General features: G+C 45.2%; 1 protein-coding gene across 1 annotated transcript in view; it reads right to left on the bottom strand.

Moving 5' to 3' along the window:
* The window catches only part of ITGA10 (integrin subunit alpha 10), a 61,748-nt gene extending 39,720 nt beyond the window's left edge, over window positions 1-22,028 (bottom strand). Inside the window, exons 1-4 of the mRNA XM_083478239.1 lie at window positions 21,706-22,028; window positions 8,756-8,867; window positions 3,222-3,331; window positions 1,912-2,000 (exon numbers count right to left, since the gene is read on the bottom strand). Of these exons, the coding sequence (XP_083334365.1) occupies window positions 1,912-2,000; window positions 3,222-3,331; window positions 8,756-8,867; window positions 21,706-21,748 (354 nt within the window). The 5' untranslated portion in view covers window positions 21,749-22,028. The remainder of the gene's footprint in view (window positions 1-1,911; window positions 2,001-3,221; window positions 3,332-8,755; window positions 8,868-21,705) is intronic.
* Window positions 22,029-22,765: the final 737 nt, after the last annotated feature.

The raw sequence follows: 22,765 nt of genomic DNA, 5'->3' as shown, positions 1-22,765 counted from the left end.
AGCAACTAAGGGATCATCCACAATTACCTTTTTCCCTGTGCTTCCTAGGCACAGGTCTGTGCTTTAAAGTGCTGTGTCCGAACACACACGGCGCTTTCTTTGTGAAAACCCACTGAATTAGAATAAGCAGCAATTTGTGTTTTTGCACTTTAAAGCGCAGAGCTGTTTCGTGGCACAAAATCAAGTTTGGATGAGCCCTAATTGTTACTGTTTTGAATTTTATTGTGTTATCGCCTTCCTTAGTGAATGGTGCTTTTTTTTATAGGGGACACCGGGGTTGAGTTTAGGGAACCAAAGGGGAAATAGCCCAAACAGGTTTGGGAATTTCTGGTTTAAAGGCCGGTTCTTGCACCAGTGGCACGGATTAAAAAACAGGGCTTGTCCCCGATAAAGTGGGACAGCTGGCACATATGTAATTCATTATACAGGCTGTGGAATTCCAAGTTTCCCAGTGCAAAACTTTTCAATATTTAGTTATTCATTCCATTTTTTCACAGGTCTCATCTCGGGAAACCTTGTCAGGGCTGCGGGACTCAGTCCCATTACCAACAACTGTAGCTCCCCTCAGTGTTCATTTACTGCTTTGAAAGGCTGTCCTGCTCAAGCCGCTTTCGGGGCCTCGCTGCCCTCAGGCCAGCTTCAAACAGATGCTCAGGCGGGCTTTGAGAGTAAACAAGAGCCTCACCACAAAAATGCCAGCCAGCCAAGCAGCAGCTAACGGCCTCCTCTGCTTGCAGGGAACGCCCAGCCAAGCTGCCCTAGATACCAGCCACAGCCTCCCTGGCCAGCTGTTCAGGGAAGGAATTAAGCTCCTTTGGGTGTGCCAGCGTTGGCTGCAGCTGTGATCTTTACAGGCACACCTCCATTAAAGAAGGGGGCCCCCACCCCGCTGTTACTTGCAAGTCTTTGGCAGGCAGAAACAGAGCAAGCACAACGAGCTTTCACAATCTCTGCCTTCCCATCAGGGGCCACGTTTGAGACTCTGCACAATGGTTCTCCCAGGTTGCCGGTTTCTCGTTTTCAAGGCCACGATCCTCCTACACATTAAATCCCCTTGCTTAGTAGGAATTAAATGGGTTGTTTGTCCATGGACAACAACGGGCTTGTTGTTAGTCATGTGACAATAAAATTGCCGTAGCTATCATGAGACACGACAAAATAACCACAATAAGTATTCTTGAAATACGCTACTTTAAAAAATATAAACAGATCCTGACTATATCCAAGGCAACATTTTTGTCAACCTTGCTCCATTCTGCTACTGAATTGCCTTGCCTGTTGATTTTCAGCACACCACGGGGCTCCTAAAAGACATAGGAGCTTTGCTGAGACTGGAGGTGGGGTGAATGGGAACAGTACCATCAAAATCCCTAATTTTTGTTTCTTCACTCTGCTTTTCCAAAACACACCCTGCATCCTGTTTGCAGGATGCATGCATGCACTTCTTTCTTCCCTAGTAAATGTCCTATCTCTTTTAATTATCTTTGGTAAAAATGACAAAATGTTTTTTGCAAAGCCAGGTTGCAAAACCCTCCGGCTACCACAAATTCAGTGCTTGAATGCAAGGAATGGGACCAGCCTTTTGACTGACGACTGATGGAGATATCATATATAAACTGATGCCCCAGATGCATGTGAATCTATCCCCCAAAAGGACAAAGTACACATACCACACACATACCAAAATAAATGAAAGACAGACCAAAATGGCAGACACCCCCTCTTTCAAACAAACAAACAAAACTTCATTTTAGAAATAAAATAGGGGGCCATGTTGGGGACCCTAGCCTTACGGTTCACCTGGCTTCCACTGAAGTAATAGCAGCCTTTCCTAGATCTCATTTTTGTGCATCTGTCTCTGTTTGTGTTTTCAATTTAAATACAGAAAAAGACACCGCAAATATTGCTCACCACAAACCCGTCATCTTTGTTGGCCACAAGCGACATTCCAAAATGCATGTTTTTGATTTGCCTGGAGTTGTTCTGCAGGGCCATGTCACCTAATTTTAGTTCACAAGAGGCCAGCAAGAGGGTGGGGGGAGGAAGAGAAGTAAGAAGAGGAAGTGGAGGGGGGGGGAGGACACATACAAAAATATGAGCCTGGCATCGGATCATGGCTGGGACTGGAATGAGCGGTAATAGCTACCCTGTACATTAAAACCCTCCTCCGTGATGTACGCCTGCCCTTGCCTCCCCCAAACCCTCCACGAATTCTGCTGCAAGACTCAGGATTTATTAAGGATGGTCACAGAAGGGTACAACAAGCCCTAAATCAGGGAACCTGACGATAAATTAAACAGTGTGCTGGTCCTGCTGTCTCTGCTCCATCTCCCTTCCAATTCCACAATTCTATGAGTCTATGAATCCAGGGACACAGTGCCAGCATGATCAGACCATGCGTGCTTAACCCTCATGGAGACTTTGGACCAGTCACTGCGCACTCAGTGCCCAATTGCTTGCCCAGTCTCTCAAGGCTCAGAAGCTCAACTTTTCAAATAGCTGTATTTGTCCCTCTCTTCGAAAAGGAAGGACAGGGTGTGTGTCAAGGCTTCCAGGAATCTTATCCCTCTCACGGTGGGATGCCAAGAAGTGGGAAAAACACAAAGAATTATTACCAAGTAGTTTATTCAATATTCACAGAGAGAGACGAAGGAATGCTATCTCTCTTAGTTAATGGCGTTGCTCCAAGTCCCACCCTCTCAGTCCCTCCTATTCTACATCACCCCTGCGTCGGCTGATCTGTGCTTTCTGCCTCTGAGTTTTCTGTTCTATTACTCTCAAGGCACGCCTTGTTCTGGGAGAAGGGGGGTCAGGAATGCTTTCAAGAGACACGTCAGTCTGTTAGCTGTCTATCCCCTGCTGCTCTCCCAATATTTCCCAGCTTCTCCCTCCTGCAGCCTCTGAACTATGACCTTCTGCAAACCACTGTTCTAAATCTATACTGTCCTCCTCTTCTAGGGAAGGTGCAGGAAGGGGAGGGGCAGTTCCCACCATTTCTCCTCAGTCCAGCCCCTTATAGGGGGTGTCCCAATTTTTGGAACAACATCTTAGCTTACCTGCTGTACCTCATGAACTTGCAACTTCTAGACTCATTTTTGGGACACTGTGCTAACTTATTGAATAAAACCTTTAATCCATCCAATCCCAGCAACAGTATGAGTTCTGAAACTGATGGGACAGAGGCAGGGCAAGTACTTCTCAGCAATGATGTCAATACCTACCTATGTTGACTTTGGCGCACGTTGAGTTGTTCCTCTCTCCCACAATGCACTTGTAAACATCACCTTTTCTGTCATCTGCTGTCCCATCCCAAGGTGCCCCCACCAGCATCCTGTTGAGATTTCTTTATTTCATTAAATGTATAAACCACTTGACTATAAAAATAAAATGAAAACTCAAAGCGGTTTACAAAAAAAACCCCTCAATAAAACACAGTTTAAAACAGCCATTCATAACATTCAAATAATAATTAAAATCAACGGTAAGCTAAAAAAAAACATGTCAACATTCTGGATAGGCATGTCTAAACAAAAATGTTTTCAGCAGGTGCCGAAAATCCTGCCTGATGCCATTAAATGATTTAAAAGTCACAGTAACATGAAACCATGCCAACATTTGTATATTGTTTTCTGGAGTATTGTGGCATAATTTTGCAGGTAAAACATGGTTCTTTGCAACGGGAGTTTCACATGGAATTAGGAGCCATGGGTTCATGTCACTGACTAATTCTCTGGCTTTTAAAGGTTATAAAAACGCTGTCAATTGCTGCACCCCATGCAGCTTTTTAGGAGCTGCCTCAGAAAAGAGGAGAAGGAGGCAGAGGCCCTATCAAGCAAGTAGCTATCCTCCTCTATTCTAGCACTGTCTCTGTAAAATGGTAGAGTGAATGTGCTGCATTACCTCACAGGATTGTTGTGAGGGAAATCACATCTTGCAAAAAAAAAAAGAAGAGTAGTTTGGATTTATTTTTTTAAGCACTGTATTACTATTACTGTACTGAAAACTAGATGATGAACTGTGAAATTTGGCAGGGCAGAGTTGGATGGAGGTTTGTGCAGGAGAGAGAAAGGAAGGGAAAAGAAGAGGGAGGCCCATTTCTCTGCACTTCCTTCCTCCTGCTCACTTTCCCCCTCTCTCATTCCTCCCCCCACCCTTCATTTTGTCCATCCCCTTTCCCAGGGGGCCCCGAAAACTATTCTCACCACCTCATCTACTCACTCAATGATTCTGGAAAGAAGCTGGAGAAAGGAAAGGGAGGCATCCCTAATACATTACTGGCACACCGACCCCCAAAGTGTTGGCTTTGGAGAACCCAGTTCTTGGTTTGGCGGGGTGGATCGAAAGTGTTTCTGACACGCTGCCCCACTTTCTCACTGAAGGCAGTCCCCCCAAGCTCAGCAGCCCCATCGCCCACTCTGAGATGCCTTTTCCACGGGAAACAGAGTGATCATGTTAAGCTTTGCATCTGATTCCTGGATTCCTCATCGCCAGCAAGCTCACAGATTCCTCCTTCATTCTGGTAATATGATGGAAATATATAATGGGGAAGTAGGGCATTCCCCACAGTTTTCCTCTGAAGGTGCTGCCTGGGATTTAGCGTATCACCCCAATGTTCTATCATATTACAATATCTGAAGGTATCAAAAGATGCCCCACTCCTCATCAGTGAGATGAATTCAGCAGGCCAGGTTGCCCCCAAGATGGTTTGAGTATATAACACCAATCCCCCACATGATGATTAAGGGTCTGGAAACTAAGGCTCAGGAGGAGCGCTTGGAGGAACTGGGTGTGTTTAGCCTGGAAAAGAGGAGACTGAGAGGAGATATGATAGCCATCTTCAAATATCTTAAGGGCTGTCATCACAATGGAGGAGGGAGCATGCTTGTTTTCTCCCGCTCTGGAGGGTAGGACTCGAACCAGTGGCTTCAAGTTGAAAGGAGATTCCGACTAAACATTCGGGGGGGGGGGACTTTCTGACAGTAAGAGCTGTTCAGCAGTGGAACAAACTCCCATGAGAGGTGGTGGACTCTCCTTCCTTGGAGGTTTTTAAACAGAGGTTGGAGGGTCATCTGTCATGGATGCTTTAGCTTGAGATACCTGCATTGCAGGCAGTTAGACTAGATGAAACTTGGGGTCCTTTCCAACTCTAAGATTCTATGAAGAAACCCAGAGCCTGTGTTCATCCTCTGAGGCCCTTCTTCATGTGCCCCCTCTACAAAATGTCAGGAGGGTGGCAACACGAGAATGGGCCTTTTCTGCAGTGGATCCCCACTTGTAGAGTCAGCGGCGGAAGAAGCCGCTCGGGCGCCTGCGGCAGCGCGCCTAGGGGTGGGGCACACCACCCATAGGTGCGGGGCACACCGTGAGGCCTCGGGAGTCTGCCTGCCTCCTTCCATTCAGCCACCCTACAGCTGGGGGGGGGGGAGGCAGCGGGCAGACCATTTGGGCAGTGTGGAGCCTACATGCGCCAAAACCACCGCGTCTCTCCCAGGAGAGACGCGTGGCTCGGGTGCACTGCAGGCCCCGCAGTGAGTGCCACCTGGCATTTTGTCACCCCCCTGAGTGGTAACACCCGGGGTGACCCACACCTTCCTTCCTTCCTTCCCCACTGTGTAGAGCACTCTCCCCAGGGAGGCTCACCTGGCGCCTCCATTACATATCTCTAGGTACCAGACGAAAAGGTTTCTCTATAACCAGGCCTTTGGCTGATTAAACAATCCATGGCCTTTTAAATGTGTCTGTGCAAGGGGGGTTATTGGTTTGTTTGGGGGTGGGGTTGTTGTTAGGTATTTTGTGTTCTTATTTTGTATTTTTACATTGAAACCCACCCTGTGCTGTTGGGAGTTTAAATGCATCAGCGGAAGTTGAATTAATCACCGCAGGAGGAGCAGACTTTTTCCTCCTGCAGGAGGCAGAAAAGGCCCACCAGCTTGGACGGCTTTAAAAGAGGATGAGACAAATTCATGGAAAAGGCTTTATCAATGACTACTAGCCGTCACAGCTATGCTCTGACTGCAGGAAATGCTGCCAACTGTTCAAATGGATCTTGCAGCTGCGGTTCCTGCAATGCAGGCGGCTGAACAAGATGATGACCTCTTAGGTCCCTAACCAACTCTACAATTCTACGCAGCTTTAACAGTGTGGATAGCACCAGCAGAGAATGACAAGCATCATCTCCAGCTGAGAAACCTTTCTACATCACAAGAGAAGGCCTGGATCAGTTGGCAAACCTTAAGGTAAAGTTAAAGGGACCCCTGACCATTAGGTCCAGTTGTGGCGCTCATCTCGCTTTAATGGCTGAGGGAGCCGGCGTACAGCTCCCGGGTCATGTGGCCAGCATGACTAAGCCGCTTCTGGCGAACCAGAGCAGCGTACGGAAATGCCGTTTACCTTCTCGCTGAAGCGGTACCTATTTATCTACTAGCACTTTGACGTGCTTTTGAACTGCTAGGTTGGCAGGGGCTGGGACCGAGCAACGGGAGCTTACCCCATCGCAGGGATTCGAACCGCCGACCTTCTGATCAGCAGGTCCTAGGCTCTGTGGTTTAACCCACAGCACCACACTGAATCCCATTTTCAGGTCAAAAGCTCAGGTCTCCCTGATAACATCAATTCATGAGACATCCTATTTCCAACTCCCCCACAGCATCATTTCAAGCTAAGGAGGCCAGACATCTGGTGAACCCATTCAGCAGGACAGCCTCCATGTGGCTCTGAGCCATCAGGGGACGCTCCAAACACCCACCAGCAGCTATGGCGGCTGCACACAGAGGCTCTTCTTGAGTGCCTCTGTGTTCATGTGATCTTTGGACCCAGTTCCCTGGCCACCCTTAATGGCAGCATATGGAAGTCTGGCATATACTGAATTTCTTCTCCATCTGTGAATTATTCTCAAGTGAACTAGTGCTGCCAACAGTTCCCTTTTGTTCTTTTGTTCTTTAACAAGTCCAGCGGATGTACAATTGGGGAAATCATTGGTGCAGCTCGGAATTTCCCTTTCTGATTCAGGACTGACGCAGGACTGAGGTCTGGAAGCCAGAGAAGAGGTGGAAGCTGCCTCAGAGGAAAGGCAGAAACGAGCAACAGGGGGCTGTTTTTAGACCTGCATTTAGGCCTCAAGGGTGTGGTGGGGGAAGACAGATTTTGAGGTACCACAAGTTGTCAGGAAATCATTGCCTGTTTCATTCCTTAGATCCTTGGCCTCAAAGCCAAAACCTTCATTCAAATAGTCTCCCTGCCCCTCTGCCACTAGAAAAGGAACGCTGAATGTTTCAGCACATACCCTAGTCTCTGTAAAAAATTCCACTCAAAATCGCCCCTTATAGATATATCTAGAGATGCTTAAGGAATCATCTTTATCATCATGATCACCATGACTATTTCAGTTTATTACCTGGGTTATTGACCACTAGGTTCTAATGTTATGAGAGGGGGGGGGAGCTTTTCTCTAACCACTTTCTCCATGCCATGTGTAATTTTATTAACTTCTATCATGTCACTTCTTTTTGGCCTTTCCTCTAAATTAAAAAGTCCCAAACGTGGCAACCTTTCCTCATGGGAGAGTCGCTTCATCCCTTTGATCATTTTGGTGGCCTTTTTTCTGAAACCTTCTCCTGCTCTACAATATCCTTTTGGAAGGGAGGCGACCAGAACTGCACATAGTATTCCTAGTGCAGTCGCACCATAGATTTATATAACAGCATAATGATATTGGCAGTTTTATTTTTCAAATCCTGTCCTAACAACCCCTAGTTCAGATCATTTTCAGAGCTGGCGCACACTGGGGTCAGGAGACCCCAATATTTTCCCAGGACAGACATCCAGCTAACTAGCCTGTAATTTCAAAGGATCCCTCCAGTTTCCTTTTCTAAAAATTGGTGTTACACTGTCTTCTTTCCAGTCCTCAGGTGTGGAGGCTGATCTGAGGGACCAAGTTACATATTTTTGTTAGATGATTAGTAAATTCACGTTTGAGTTCTAGGGTGGATTCCATCCGGACTTTTGTGAGTTTTCATTGTGTCTGTTAGGCCTAGATTCATCTTATCACCGCTATCTGCCTCAGTTCCTCAGACTCCTTTCCTGCACAAGTTAGTTCAGGCACTGGGAATCTGCCTAGATTTTCCACTATAAAGACGGATGCAAAGAATTCCCTCAATTTTTTCCCCAACCTGTGAGAGGGTACAGGCATACTCCACCCCATGCCTTGGCACTCAAAGTGCTAATTTGCCTCCCTCCTTTGGAGCAATATAACTGCCCCCCCAACCCCACAAAAAATATATTTGTAGACAGAATGGGCCTAAGACAATTTGCTCCCTGTGGTGGAGCAGGAAATCCTCCACTCACCACTCACCGCCCATCAAATTGCAGTGTCAAAGGCTAGCCAAGTTATTTTGGCACCTGAGGCCTAAAGATAATCCCATCAGCATATCTTCCCCTCCCTGGCAGCAGTAAAAATGCAGCACACATTTATGAAATAATAACATGTTAAAATTTAAAAAGTAAGCAGCAAGTATGCTGCCCTTCCATGACACTGGAAATTAGCTGCCTGAGTCAGTCAGCTCACTTTCTCTAATAGTAGGGCCGGCCCTGGAAGGACATGTCTTCCCTCAGGTTTCTGGATAACTGAACAAGAGGCTGAGGCCGTGGTTTTAAGCTTCCACGTACGTGTAAGTTTTGGTGGCAATCTATAAAAAAGAGAGGAATGGTCATATTCAAAACAGCTATTGCAGGTTAGGTTTAACCAGCCTTGACTTACCATTTCTGCCCCTGGGCTGTGTACTGAAGGACTTTGTACCCAAACTGGGCTTCCTGTGGGCCACGGAAGATCTGAGGTCTTTTCACATCAATGTTAAATGGAGTTCCAAACCCTTGAATGATTGAGAAAAGGAGAGAGAGAAATTGAGAGCATTTTTACAAATATATATACACATATTACTTACATTACTGTCACCTGAAATGTGGTTTTTATTGTGAGATGCTTTTAGCACTCAAATGAAAAGGCAGGATAGAAATCTGTTTAAATAAATAAATGACACAGATTTGACCCATTAAGTGACACATATCAAACATATAATTAAATAAATGACACCTTTTTTGTCCTCGTGATGTTTTTTCTACTGGCGGTGCTGGTTGTATTGATACTGCTTTGAAGTCTGTTTTGCTATCTGTTTTTGGTCTGCATTATATTTCATGATTTTGTTCACCGCCCTGAGCACTTTCTGTTGAGAATGGTGTAAATAACAGTGATAATTATGGGGATCTCAGGGATTGCAATACCTCAGGTTTCATAAGAATGAAGGTCACTAGAGACACTGTAATACAGTATATGATTTTATTTATACATACGGGCCGGGTATAAAATTGAAAGGCTCACAGCATTAACACGCCCACAGACACTCCAACCGGCCACCATTAGGCTTGAGAGCAGGGGCTCCCCAATGCCATTGCACTGGATTCTCACAGCAAACAAAATCAGGTCTTTATGTCTTCCCAGCTCCACCTGCAGATTAGACTAGTCCTCCTTCTTTCACACGCACTTCCACTTTGAGGTGTGCTCAGTACAAACATCACTATTCCGCACCCGGGTGGGAAATACAGCTTGGATTGAGAAAATCTGGCCAAAATGTATCCTGAGCAGAAGGTCATGCAGAGGATGCATAACCCACAAGTACTTTAACGGCAGCAAACTGAACGGAAAAAGATGCTGTGTGGCAGGCTGCAGACAGCACTCCAGAACTAGAACCAAAAAACCCATGGCCTGCCTGAGTAAGAGTCGACTCAGGCACTTCCTAGTAAGGTAAGCCAGAAGGGCCAATATACACTATGCTGGCTAGGGAAGGTACATATTGGCTAGCACTCAGGCCGTCACCAGGAGTGTGTTGATTTATATTATTTATAAGGTAACCCAAGCATTACTGAACCATTTTTCTATCTGACATCCTCCAAATTGTCTCATGGAAACATTAAAACACACACACACACAGAGAGAGTCAAAATATTACAAAATTACCCCCCCAAAGCAATAAAAGTAATAAAATAAACGTCAACAAGACTCATATTCCACAGGCAGAAACAAATACACTGTAAAAAGACTCTTTACAAAACCCCAAATAAGGGTTTCAGTCCTCAGGAAGGGATTTCCAGAGCCAAGGTGCCACCACAGAGAAGCCCCTGCTGCTCATACTCATCAAGCTAACCTGAAATAGGGTGTGAGTTGGAACTTCCTCTGAAGACCTTAATGGCAGTGGAGGCTAGTCCACTGGGACAACTGTGGCACAGCTCTCCCACTAAAAATGTCAAACAGGGTTGTTGTTTTTTTTAATTCCTCCTCCAAAACTCAAAGCCACACACCGCTTCTTGTCCCACACATTTTATACTTCCTTGAAGTTACAGAGGCATTTTTGTCCATCTTCTGTTCTGTGGCCAATCAGCTCTCTGCATCACACAGCCAGTCCTAATCCAGAAATATAGCTAGAGGTCCTTCCTATCAGTCTCTAAACTGGAAAACCATGTGACTGATCAGACTGCCAGAAAGTCAGCCCTAGTAGAAAAGCTCTTACTCTCTCTGTTGCTATGGGACCTGTTCAACACAGCCACTACAACAGATGTAGGAGATGCTTCAAAAGCAGCCCTCTGTGCTTGCAATAGCCTATCAGAATCATACACTGCTTCTGAGCATGCTCAGAGCTGTTTCCTTGAAAGCCGCAACCCCATAGTCACCTTTGACTTGACATAACCGTCCAGGGGTCCTTTACCTTTTTTAGAGTTGTTTCCTTGAAAGCCAGAAAAACAACAATCCTATTTTGAGGAGCTGTGGGGCGGGGGGTTAGTTTAGTATTTGTTTTGTGACAGACAGACAGAGAGAGAACAAGCAAGCCAGCAATTATGAGTCTCTTTCTATAGCAAATACCTTTTTTATCATTAAATCACCTGGCGTTATGAACCCTGTACATGAACAGAGATTATTTTGCCGCATTTTCAGGACTGAGTCAGGAACTGCAAATATGTTCTGCTATGCTCTGATGTGTCCTGGCTCAAAGGAAATAATCTCCCCCAGCCCCTGGGTTGGAATTCTTTGTTTTTTGATGGGGGGGGGAGAAATGTTTTGGATAATGAATAGTTAAACTGATTTCCCCCCAGAGGTTTTTTTGGGGGGGTCTGCATGCAACGGGAATAAAATTTTCCTCGCATTTATATCTGCGGGTTTTTTTGGCAACGGGTGAATACATGGATTCAGAAACTTATGTCATCTGATAAGGCTCAATTTCCGAATAAGAGTTGTGGAGTCAATCTTGTCTGAAAATCATACTTGAGCCCTCACGCATGGACCGTCTTTCTCTGTCCAAAGATGTGCAGAGAATCTGGTGGGTTGTTTTTTCAGAGAAGAGGAGACAGTAGCACTCTGCACGTGTATAATGGCACACTTTGCTAAATAACTGCTTTACAAGTCCTACTGGGATGAAAACAGCAGGGTTAAAAATTACAGCCCTACCAGGTCAAAAGGTTTCCAGCAGACACTGCTTGGAATAACAGAATGGTAAAGTTGGGGGACCCCGAGGATCATCTAGACCAACTCCACCTAAAATGCAGGAAGGAAGAGCAACAAGGGATATGGAGAGTGAAAGAAAAGAGCTATTCTAAATTCACCTATCTCTTGCAGGTAGGGGACCTGGAAGCATCATTTTGGTTACTGTTTGGGGCTGCAGTTTTGAGTGGGGGTGGGGGTGTTCTTCAGCCCCCATCCCACTCCAAAATTGCACCATTAGTGGATGAACCACTAATTTGGGGGTGGTTTGATACAGCCCTATATGAAAGCAAGCATTATTTCTAGAAAACAGGATCCAAACCATTTTTAGGATATATATTTTCCTCTCTTGTAATCAAATTTCAAACTGTAAGCTCCTCGCGGGAGGGACCTACCTTATTTTTTGCTTATGATTTGACATATGTGCAGTAATTGTACTAATTATAAAAAAATTAGTCAATAAACAAACAGCTTTGTGGGCTGAAACTTGTTTCTACATGTCGATCACAGAAACTCTGGCTCATGGCCTCACACCAGCGATTCCCAAGGTGAGCGGTACCATCCCCTGGGAGGCCGTGGGATTATTTAGGGGAGCACAAAGAGGAAGCGGGGTGCTGGCAGGGTACCATCAGACTTTGAAAAACTGGTATCACTGGATCATCAATTTTGTTCAATTATTTAACTAAATTGTTTTAATTGGATTTTGAATAAATGTGCAATTAATGGCTACTGTTTTGAATTTGTTGTCAGTAGCCTAATCTTCCATTAATTTGTCCAATCTTCTTTTAAACCTATCCAAGATGGAGCCCATCACCACCCCCTGTGGGAGCAGATTCCATAGTTTAACTGCACGCAGTGGAAGGACTTCCTTTTATCCGCCTTAATCTTCCAACATTACACTTAACTGTCAAGTGTGGGAGTTCCCCTCACCCTTCGGTAGCTCACAGATAAGAATTAACGAGCAATTGATAGATTTATAGTCCTTTTATTACAGCATCATGTTGCAAGCACAAACAGAAAACCTTCCGCAAGATCAGTTGCCTACTCTGAATCCTCCTTCTGACTTCCGCAGCAAGGAGTGCGCCAATGGGAAGTTCCTCCCCCTCTTAGCCTCCTTTGTTCTCTGATACTTTTGGACCTCTGAGTCCCTGGGGAGGGGGGTTTCCCCATACTCTCAACTGATGTGTCTCCCAGCTGCCCCCTCCCTTCTGGATCTCTTGTCATTATCTCGTAGCTGGGTAACTCCTCCCTAATCTGTTCAGCTTCTGTGTCTATGTATGCCTCTCTCTCTGCTTCTGAAAAAGCTGGAGGTAGGGGTGTGTGTGTGTGTGTGTATTCCCTCTCCTCTTCTGAGAGGAATTGATCTGCCTGCAACTGCATTCCCCAATCTTCAGATCCAGACCATTCCCTGACGTTAACTGGATCTCCACGAGTTCGTGGAACCAAAGGGGTGGTTGCTCAAAACAGTTTGGGAACTACTCTCTCACACAGACCTTCTACCGGCATCTGCCTGCTTTGCATCTCCTAAACTTACGGCCATGTTGTTGGGAATGTATGTGCTGAGGAGGGGTGAGATTTCTTTGCTCAAGAAGAAGAAAAACGACCTGATGCTTGCAGCTGCTAAAACAGCAACCCACCCACCGCAGTCCACCATGGCACAGCCTTATGAGCCAAAATTCCAATCCAACTTTCACAAAGTTCCCAACAAATTTCATCCGTTTCAAGTTACCGGCACAATCCCACATCCGTTCAGTGAACGCACTCTGGAGGGAAGGGAAGGCCAAAAGCAAACGTGGGCTAGTATTTGAAATTTGGACACAGAGTTTATCTTGGCCCTGCAAAAACATTGTTTACCCTTCTGGCTGGCTCAGAAAGCCTTCTCTGTTCTCCTCTGGCAGGTAGTCGTTATAAGAAGGATTAAGCTGTGCCTGAAAATCTGTTTTCAGCCCTGCAGCCCAGGTGCATTTGAGACAATAGTAAAAATGGCAGTGTTCCTGATCGTGTACAAAGTGCCTCACGTTCCCCCTTGTCTCTATCAGGGTAAAGGCAGTGGTTTAATTTCTGAAATGGAGGGGAAGACCCCTGAATGCTGTCTATCCTAGCCAGTAAGGAAATGTTGGAGGCCAGCAAATCCACCTGCACATCACTATCTGACTCTATTATTATTATTATTATTATTATTATTATTTTGTTAAATTGTAAGTATTAATTTATGCTGTTCTAATTTTGTTTGTTTACCTTATGATAGAATGGTTAAGTTGTTTATTGGTCCTGTGTATTTGATTTTGTAATTTTTGTATATTGATTTCCTCTGTTTATTTTTATTACTTTGTTCCCAGCTCCAGGATCGAAAACATTCAATAAAGAGTGAGCTATAAATACTGCCAATAAATAAATAAATGACCTGAAGCCTACAGAGCAACCGTACTATCTGATGAATATAATCCTGCTCTCCAATTGCTGCAGTTACTCTGTGGCAAAGGAAATGCACTCCTACACGTTGGAAACCTGGGCTTAGCCAACAATATATACATAGCTGATTGTTGGAGGTCCTTCATACAAATCGTACAAATTGCTTTCCATATGAAAATGAGTATTAATGTCCCTAGCATTCTGCTTGGGACAAAAGATAACATGGAAGCAGTCAAAATCTATTTGTTGGAAATAAGTTTGCCAGTGTTTTGCTTTTGTCAGCAAGGAAGGAAGAAAAACAGAAGCAGGTAGCGTCAAAGTCATCATCGCCAGTATCTGAGGGAACGATTTCCAGAAACAGAGATCAGCAGCAATAGTCTTGCCCTCCCAACGGCAGCTCAGAATCTGGCAAAGCCCCGGAGAAAAGAGCAAAGCGTTTCCTGGCTCGCAAGTGGATGTGTATGGAAAGGGTGTCGCTGTCCGTGCCTCTCGCACAATGGCACCTCTGTCTGTCCCTGCCCCAGATTCCAAATGCCAAACGGAAACAAGCAAAGCAATCATGGACTGGTAGAAGCTGAAATATATATATCTCATATCATAAATTGCAGCTTCTTACTTATGGAGAATGTGCCCGGCAAACCTCCACTACAAGTTCAAAAGCAAACCTTGCTGTTTGTACCGTGTAGCTTGGCCTTTGCCAGATGTTTTGGACTCTTCACTGGGGCTGATTGGAGTTGTGGTCCGAAACATCTGGAGGGCACCAGGCTGGCTGGTGTAGTTCAACTACTGGGGGAGAGGGGAGGGAATCCAAAAGTCTAGACTCTAAGGCTCTGCTAACACTGCCCTTTACTGGGAATGTGAGCACAGTCTTAGAGTCTAGACTTTTGCATTCGCTTTGGACACTCACTGCATTCCCACTGCTGTGTTGTTAAAAAACCTGCATTCACACGATGTTATCCAGAATTCAGGTGTGCGCCCTATACTTTGCTGTAATGTTGGGTGCATTGTTTCTTACACCGATTTAGGGTTTCCAGACCTCCAGGTCTGAGCTGAACATCTCCAGGTGTGCCTGGCCCCCTCCAGGTGGCAGGTGGAGGTCTCGAATCTCCAGGTGGGTGAGGGGCATTTAATAAATAGATATATTAAGAAAACCGTGCGTGCAGCTTGCAAGCTTCGGCCCAACAGGAGCTGGCTGCAGATTGTAGCATAGACACTCTGGGAGTGGAAGGTCAGTCCTCCTCTGCTCCCGCTGTCCCTATTGACCTATGTCTCCAGGGCCTGCCCTGTGACATCACCAGGTGCTACCCCTAGATCTCAGGTTTGGGCCCTGAAATCTCAGGGTCTGGGAGGCTCCTAATGTGGAGTCCTGAAGCCATTCCTAACTCATCTCTCTAGGCATAGGATCTTTGCATAGGTTCAGCGCCGGCCCTACAATTAGGCAGAGTGAGGTATCTGCCTCAGGAGGCAGATGCGGGGCGGAATGGCGATGAGGTGTGGGAGGGCAGAGCAGTCATAACTTGCTGTCACCACTGCTATCACTGATGCTAGTGGTGTGTGTGTGTGTGTGTGTGTGTGTGAGAGAGAGAGAGAGAGAGAGAGAGAGAGAGAGAGAGACTGGAAAAAGGATACTGCTAGACTTTTTGTTTTGTTTTGTTAGATTGCTGTCCTTTTGCCAATTTAAAATACCTTTATTTTTTACAAAAAGAAAAAGGTACCAGGGTCTTTCTCCTCACAAATCCCAAACTTTTGGTCTCCTCCTTGCTTCCCAGAGATCTCACATGAGCAGTCAAAATAGTTTCTTTTCTCCTGTGGTGGGTGTAGCAAAAGCTTTGCAAAGGAATCATAGCCCACAAGCATATTTTAGGAAACATCAATTAAAGGGGGCGAATTCAAACCAATCCGTCTTGCCTTTGTCTTGGAATATTGACTAGAGATGGGACACAATGTCTTTATTGAGTTCGCCTTTAAAGGCAAACCTACCAAATTTGCATTTTTGTTAAATAATGCACAAACTGAAACACAGCCAGCCTTCAAAATTCGCACTTCTCTGAATTTTGCAATGCAGTTCTCCAACAAAGGAATGTTTGCAAAAAAATGCACGTTAGGTAAAAGTATGTATGCATGAAAATGAACATATTAGGGAAAATAACATACAAAAAATGCACCATATTAGGAGAATTTGTTTTCAAAAACATGCACATTAAAGTGCATACAAAAATATGTTTATTTGGCGAAATCCACACTCATTCTCACAGCTCTGAATTTTGCAACGCCAAGTAAAGAGCAATGCAACGTAAAGTGTGCATATAGTACAGAAAATAAGATACTAAAGATTAAACATTATAGAGGGTTACTTTGCCAAAAAAAAAGAGTGTATTAGGTAAAATTGCATACAAATGTGCACACTGGGGAAAATTTGCACTTAAATTTTCATTAGGACTTGGTGTTTCTTTTTTAGATCACCCTAAACTGACGTGGAAATCTGAAAAATGGAATTTAAGAATGGAAAATTTAGAAACCAAAATTTGCAGATTCACCTATCCCTACATTCTTCCAGCAGCTAAGAAGTCCAAGGAACAGTTATAGGCAGTTCAAACACATTGCATTGTTGGTGCAACCGCTTTTGGAATACTGGGGACAGTTCTGGTCACCTCTCCTCAAAAAGGATATTGCACAGTTGGGAAAAGTTCAGAAAAGGGGATGGAGCAAATCCCTTTGTGAAGAAAGGTTGCAGTGTTTGGGGGCTTTTAATTTTATTGAGAACGCGAGTATGAGGTGACATAAGAGGTGAGTAGAAAATTACACTACAAGTCAAGAACATACAACGAAGCTGGATCTCAGAAGATTCGGGACAAATAAACGAAAGTTCTTCTCCATGCAGCACACAGTTAAACTATAGAACTCCCTCCCACAGGAGGCAGTGATGGCCACCAACTTAGATGGCTTTGGAAGAGGATTGGACTAATTCATGGAGGAGGAGGAGGAGGAGGAGGCTATTAATGGCTACTAGCCAGGATGGCTATGCTCTGCCTTCATTGTCAGAGGCAGTACAGTGGTACCTCGGGTTAAAGACGCTTCAGGTTACAGACGCTTCAGGTTACAGACCCTGCTAACCCAGAAATAGTACCTCAGGTTAAGAACTTTACATCAGGATGAGAACAGAAATCGCACGGTGGCAACGGGAAGCCCCATTAGCTAAGGTGGTACCTCAGGTTAAGAACAGTTTCAAGTTAAGAACAGACCTCCGGAATGTGTTTTTTTTCTAATGCAACTGATTTCTCTGTTTCTGTGAGCAAAATTCTCTGACATGGGGGTGTAATGTTTGTCAACATTAGCCTTGAGTCAAGTCCATTGTTAATCCTCCTCTCTATTTAGACTTGAGGCAGGCAAATTTAATTTATTTATTTTCCTACACTTAACCCCCCACCTTTCACAGGAATGCAGGAAGCTGCATAACACTGACTCAGACCTTCGGTCCATCTAGCCCAGTATTGTCAGCACCGGCTGGCAGGGGCTCTCCAGCTTTTCAGGCAGGGCCAGGATTAGCAATACTTAACACTGGCAAAGTACAATATGAGAGAAGAATCCCAGAATCCTTTGCAACGTTTCAAGGACTTGCTGTTTTTCAAAACCTTAGCATTGTCAATAGATTTGGGGGGAGGGAATGGGGGAGTGGAGAACAAGAGGATCTGGTGGAATAAATGGAAACCAAAGCTACCTCCCTTCTGCCCTCCTGGCTTGTAGGAAGCTTCAAAAACAAGCTTGCTAAATCACAATGGGTGCTGCAAAAGGAAGGCTCTCAAGAAGCCTGCAATATCCATTCATAAAAATATAAGCTGGTTAGCAGCATCTCCAGAGCTGGGAGCGGTCCAGAAATAGTCAACAGAGAGAAAGAGTAAGGCGTGGGAGGGAAAGAGGAAAAACAGATTGTAGGGACCAGAGGAGGGTGGGAGACTTGCTTGAATCATGTCCTTGAGATGGAGAATGAGGAGGAAAGGGCTCTCGATAGCTATTAGGCATGATGGCTGTGCTCTGTCTCCATCACTGAAGGCAGCAATGCTTCTGAATATCAATTGCTGTAAACTGCAGGAAGAGAGAGGGATCTTGGGCTTGGCTCCTGCTCGCAGATTTCCCATTGGGGTATCTGGTTGGTCACTGGAAGAACAGGATGCTGGACCTTTGGCCTGATCCAGCTGCCTCTCCTTACGTTCTTATGAGTGTGGCTGAAGTGGCCCTGCCTGTGTCTCACCTGGAACACTTCCTGCAATCAAATCCATACAGAAATAATCCTCCTACACAGAAAACCAGCATATTATGTGGTGGTGGCGGCGCTGGGAGTCCAGCCTTGCGATGCTAGCTGTTGAAAAGCTTAATTTCATCCAGTCACATGAGTTCCCACACACCTGTAATCTGAAGTACAATTACAGGTGAAGTACGATTAGGATTATTGGCTGAGGTTGGAAGCTGGGGAAATAGAGGCATGCCCTGCTCTGTGCTGAATCCAAAGCAGGAGGGGAATGTGGGGGTGTCTCCTAACAACTCTCAGTACCCTGAACAAACTACACTTCCTAGGATTCTTGCGGGGAAGCTGTAACTGTTTAAAGTGGCATGATATAGCTTTAAATGTGTAGGTTGGGAAGGACTCTTGCCTGATAGCCTGGAGAGCTGCTGCCAGTCAGTGTCAACAATACTGGGCTAGATGGGTCAGTAGTCTGGCTAGGGAAAAGGCAGTATTATATATTCAGCGGTCTGTGTTTGCCTGAGCTTGAGTCTGGACTAAGGATCCTGAGCTCCTGTGTTCTGATTCGATACATGATGTCCAATCACAAAACATTTCAGAATTTGGGCCTCTGCCATTGGTCCTTGAACTCTTGAGTCGTGATTCGCAGCTTGGAAGTTTAGACAGCCAATCACGTTGGGAGTGGCCCAGGCTTTCAGAAATGTATATAAGCAGTTGCTTTGCCCCTGTTTGCCAGTCATGTAGTTCAATAAAAGGTTCTTGCTGTTATCACTGCGTCTTGCATCGTGGGAACCCACCTACACTTCAGGCAGCTTTCTTTGTTCCCATGTAGTACAAAGCAAGTTCTTACTCCCAGTAAGATGTTATGGGTGCCATTAATGGGTGGAAGAGTGGGAAATGAGACGGATCTGACCCCCAGGGACACAATCCACAATCCAATAGTGCAAAACTATTGATGTGCAATGTACGTAATCCCCAGAAAAGAAAAAGATCTGGGGTGATTCCTCCTGACCCCAAGGCTCAAGAAGCCCCTTGGAAATGTAGTTTTGGGGAAACACAGAACAAAGTTATTGTCAGTCCCAATGCAATAAAAGGCAGTGGACAGCTTTGCCAATCAGACCTGATTTCTAAACGTAAATAAAACTTGGCTTCACTGTGTAAGATTGATTTTTATATTCTGCTTTGCAGATCCAACTGGTACCTGCAAGATGCTAGATCTCTGCTGTCCAGCAGCTGAGGTTTAGCAAAGTGTATTTTCATGAGAAGCCGTTTTAACTTATCATGCTCAGGTCTTGCAGAGCTTACATTGTCGGGGGAACCCTGCAGTGAAGGCAAAAGTGACCAGAAGCGATGAAGTTCTCATTATAACTAGAGAGAAGGAAATGAGGACCCCTCTTAAAGAGAGAGAAAAAAGATGTCTCCCACTCAGAGCTGGGAGAGAGCTGGCCGTTCATGTTATCTGGCCAATAGCTATTCCTAGTTAATCTCCCTCCGGGTTACTTTTGTGGTCTCTGTGCGAGTAAATCCAAGATTAAATTGGTGACTTTTTATTGTGGACTTTGAAACCATAACATGCTGGGTTACGGCATGGCTGTGCTAGCGGGGGCTGATGTGAGTTGTAGTCCAAAACATCTGGAGAGCACCAGGTGGGCGAACACTGCTATATACTTTTATGTATAGCAAGGTAATAGTTTTCCACATTTCATTTCCCTCCAACCTGTTTGCAATCCCTGCTTCCCCTCCAAAAAAGATGTGTCTTTATACCTATAGCTCAGGACAACACTTCATGCATGATGAAGTAGTCTGTGAAAGCTTATGCCGTAATTAATATGTTACTTTTTAAGATGACACAAGATCTCGCCCGTGTCATGACTTCATCTCTCGGGGTTATCCAGTTGTAACATCCTGCTTGGTTAAAGAAGAGTTCCACTTCTCTCCCTTCAGCAGCTTCTCAGTTCCCTCCCCCAAATCTGGTCCACAGGGTAGGGGAACTCTGGAGCAGATTTGGGTGGGTGGGCGCTGAAGAGGAGAAGAGAGGAAGGGAGACCCCGTAACATCCCAGGGTGTGATGTTGGATCTCGCCCACCACTTCAGTGCAGTGGTACCTCAGGTTAAGTACCTACTTAATTCATTCCCGAGGTCCGTTCTTAACCTGAAACTGTTCTTAACCTGAAGCACCACTTTAGCTAATGGGGCCTCCCGCTGCCGCCACGCCACCGGAGCACAATTTCTGTTCTCATCCTGAAGCAAAGTTCTTAACCCAAGGTACTATTTCTGGGTTAGCAGAGTCTGTAACCTGAAGCGTATGTAACCTGAGGTACCACTGTACCTTCATTTCTAATGTTAAAATAATGCTTCAGACCTACCTCACAGTGCTGTCACGGGGATTACTGATATCATGGATGCGAAGCTCTTTGTATGAATGCTCTAAGGCACTGATTTGAACCCAAATCATTATTTTTAAGACAGATCACTGGGACATAAGAAGAAGGCTACTGGATTAGGGCAGCGGCCCATCTCGTTCAGCATCTCATTCTCAGAGTGGTAAAGTAAAGGACCCCTGGACAGTAAAGTCCAGTCAAAGGCAACTATGGGGTTGTGGCGCTCATCTCGCTTTCAGGCTGAGGGAGCAGGCGTCCATCCACAAACAGCTTTTCCAGGTCATGTGGCCAGCATGTCTAAGCTGCTTCTGGCGCAACAGGACACCATGATGGAAACCAGAGCGCACAGAAACGTCGTTTACCTTCCCGCTGCAGCGGTACCTATTTATCTATTTGCACTGGTGTGCTTTCGAACTGCTAGGTTGGCAACAACGGAGTGGACCAACAGCTGTCTGTGGGAAGCCCACAAGCAGCACCAGAGCATAAGAACCCTCTCCCCTTCTGTGGCTTCCAGCAACTGGTATTCAGAAGCATGACTGCCTCCAACCATAGAGAGCGTAGCCATTGTGGCTAGTAGCCATTGATAGTCTTGTCCTTCATCAATTTGTCCAGACTTCTTTTAAAGCCATTCAAGTTGGTGGCCATCACTGCCTCCAACTTGAACCTGAGCTTGTGTATTACCTCCTCCTGCCCAACCATTTTCCTTCTGTGCTGTGTCTCTTTCAGATTCTTAGCCTGAAGGCAAGGACTGCCTCTTTTGTAGTGGTTTATAAACCACTCAGAGAGCGATTTTTTGCTGACGAGTCAGCTTTTTTTAAAAAATGAAACACTTAAAATAAAAAGATTTAAAAACAACATCAACTACTACTACCATTTGCAGAGAGGCTACGCCAAAGGAAGGCACAAGGAATTTTGAATGGCTGGTTGCACAATCAGTCCATTGCAGCAAGATTGAGACATGGTCTCCCCTTGGGTCAGTTCTGCTTTCCTCCCACTCAGGAGCCCTTAATGACACCCAGTAAACCTCTATCTTGATAGAGCTGCCCCCCTTCCATCCCCCTGTTCTCTCCTAACTTCAGGAGAAATTCTTCAGCCACTTAGCCTTTCCGTCTTTTAAAATGGGCTTAAATATTCTGGAATAAGGGTACCTGGTAGCAGGAGAAGGAAGAGGTAGCAGGATGGCCCCATCATTATCACTCCAGTCAGAATCCACACTAGTAGCAGGACGTCCCGAAAGAAAATCGAGGCCGTTTGGACATTTGGACCCTCGCCTCAGCAGCTGAGTGGTGGCGTTTGCAGAAGCAGCAGAGCCTCAAAGGTTACACTGTCTTCTGCTGGCCTCTCTCGTACACCACCAATTTTTTTTCCCCTTTCCCTCCTTCATCTCGGGAAAAAAGTTCCAATTGGCTGCTAAAAATAAATTAGACGTTCAGCCTTCCTTCTGTGCTCCTTCCTCCGTCATGTAGATGCAACTTGCTTTAAAAAAGAAAAAGAAAAAAAGAGAGGGAAGGGAAAAGTTATTTATTTTAAAAGATACCAAAATCACAAAGTAGAAAACAACCCAAATTATATGCCAGAAAATGGAGAGAAAATTGCTCATATTTTGTGGGTGAACCATGGTGATAAAAAGCTGTAAGAGACCAAGAGTCACCGTCTGATATTCTTTAAGTTTTAACCATCTTTGACCGTACACAGAGTGCAATTATTTTACTGCTGAATAAGCACAGCCGATTCTCCCACCTGAGGCATTCCAGGAGCAGAAAGCCCCAACTTCCCTGGCAATGATCTTCAATGACACTCTTCATTTTAATAAACAATCATTTCCTGTTGTTGTTTCTTAATTATTAGTTCTATTAAAGTAGCTGACACACTTCTCTGACATTTCCTAGGCTTCACTCCAACCCTGAGATGGCCCTGGAACTTGATGGCAATGCCAGCCATGGTCTCAGCCCTGAAACGTAGGATGGAATAATTAAAATGAGTTAGCCTCTGAACATATGTAGAGTGTAATTACTCCACAATCACAGCCATTCCCTAAACATTTGTGAAAACAAGGATCAGGGCCTCTTGATAGACTTCAGGGGACGCTTGTCCCAGTGTCACCAATGCCACAATACAGTGGTACCTTGGGTTAAGTACTTAATTCGTTCCGGAGATCCATTCTTAACCTTAAACTGTTCTTAACTTGAGGTACCGCTTTAGCAAATG

Source organism: Podarcis liolepis (assembly GCF_965112155.1).
Source record: "Podarcis liolepis genome assembly, chromosome: 15".
In the NCBI taxonomy this organism is placed as follows: Eukaryota; Metazoa; Chordata; class Lepidosauria; order Squamata; family Lacertidae; genus Podarcis; species Podarcis liolepis.
The sequence above is the reverse complement of the archived record's forward strand: the minus strand, read 5'-3'. Positions and strand labels throughout refer to the sequence as shown.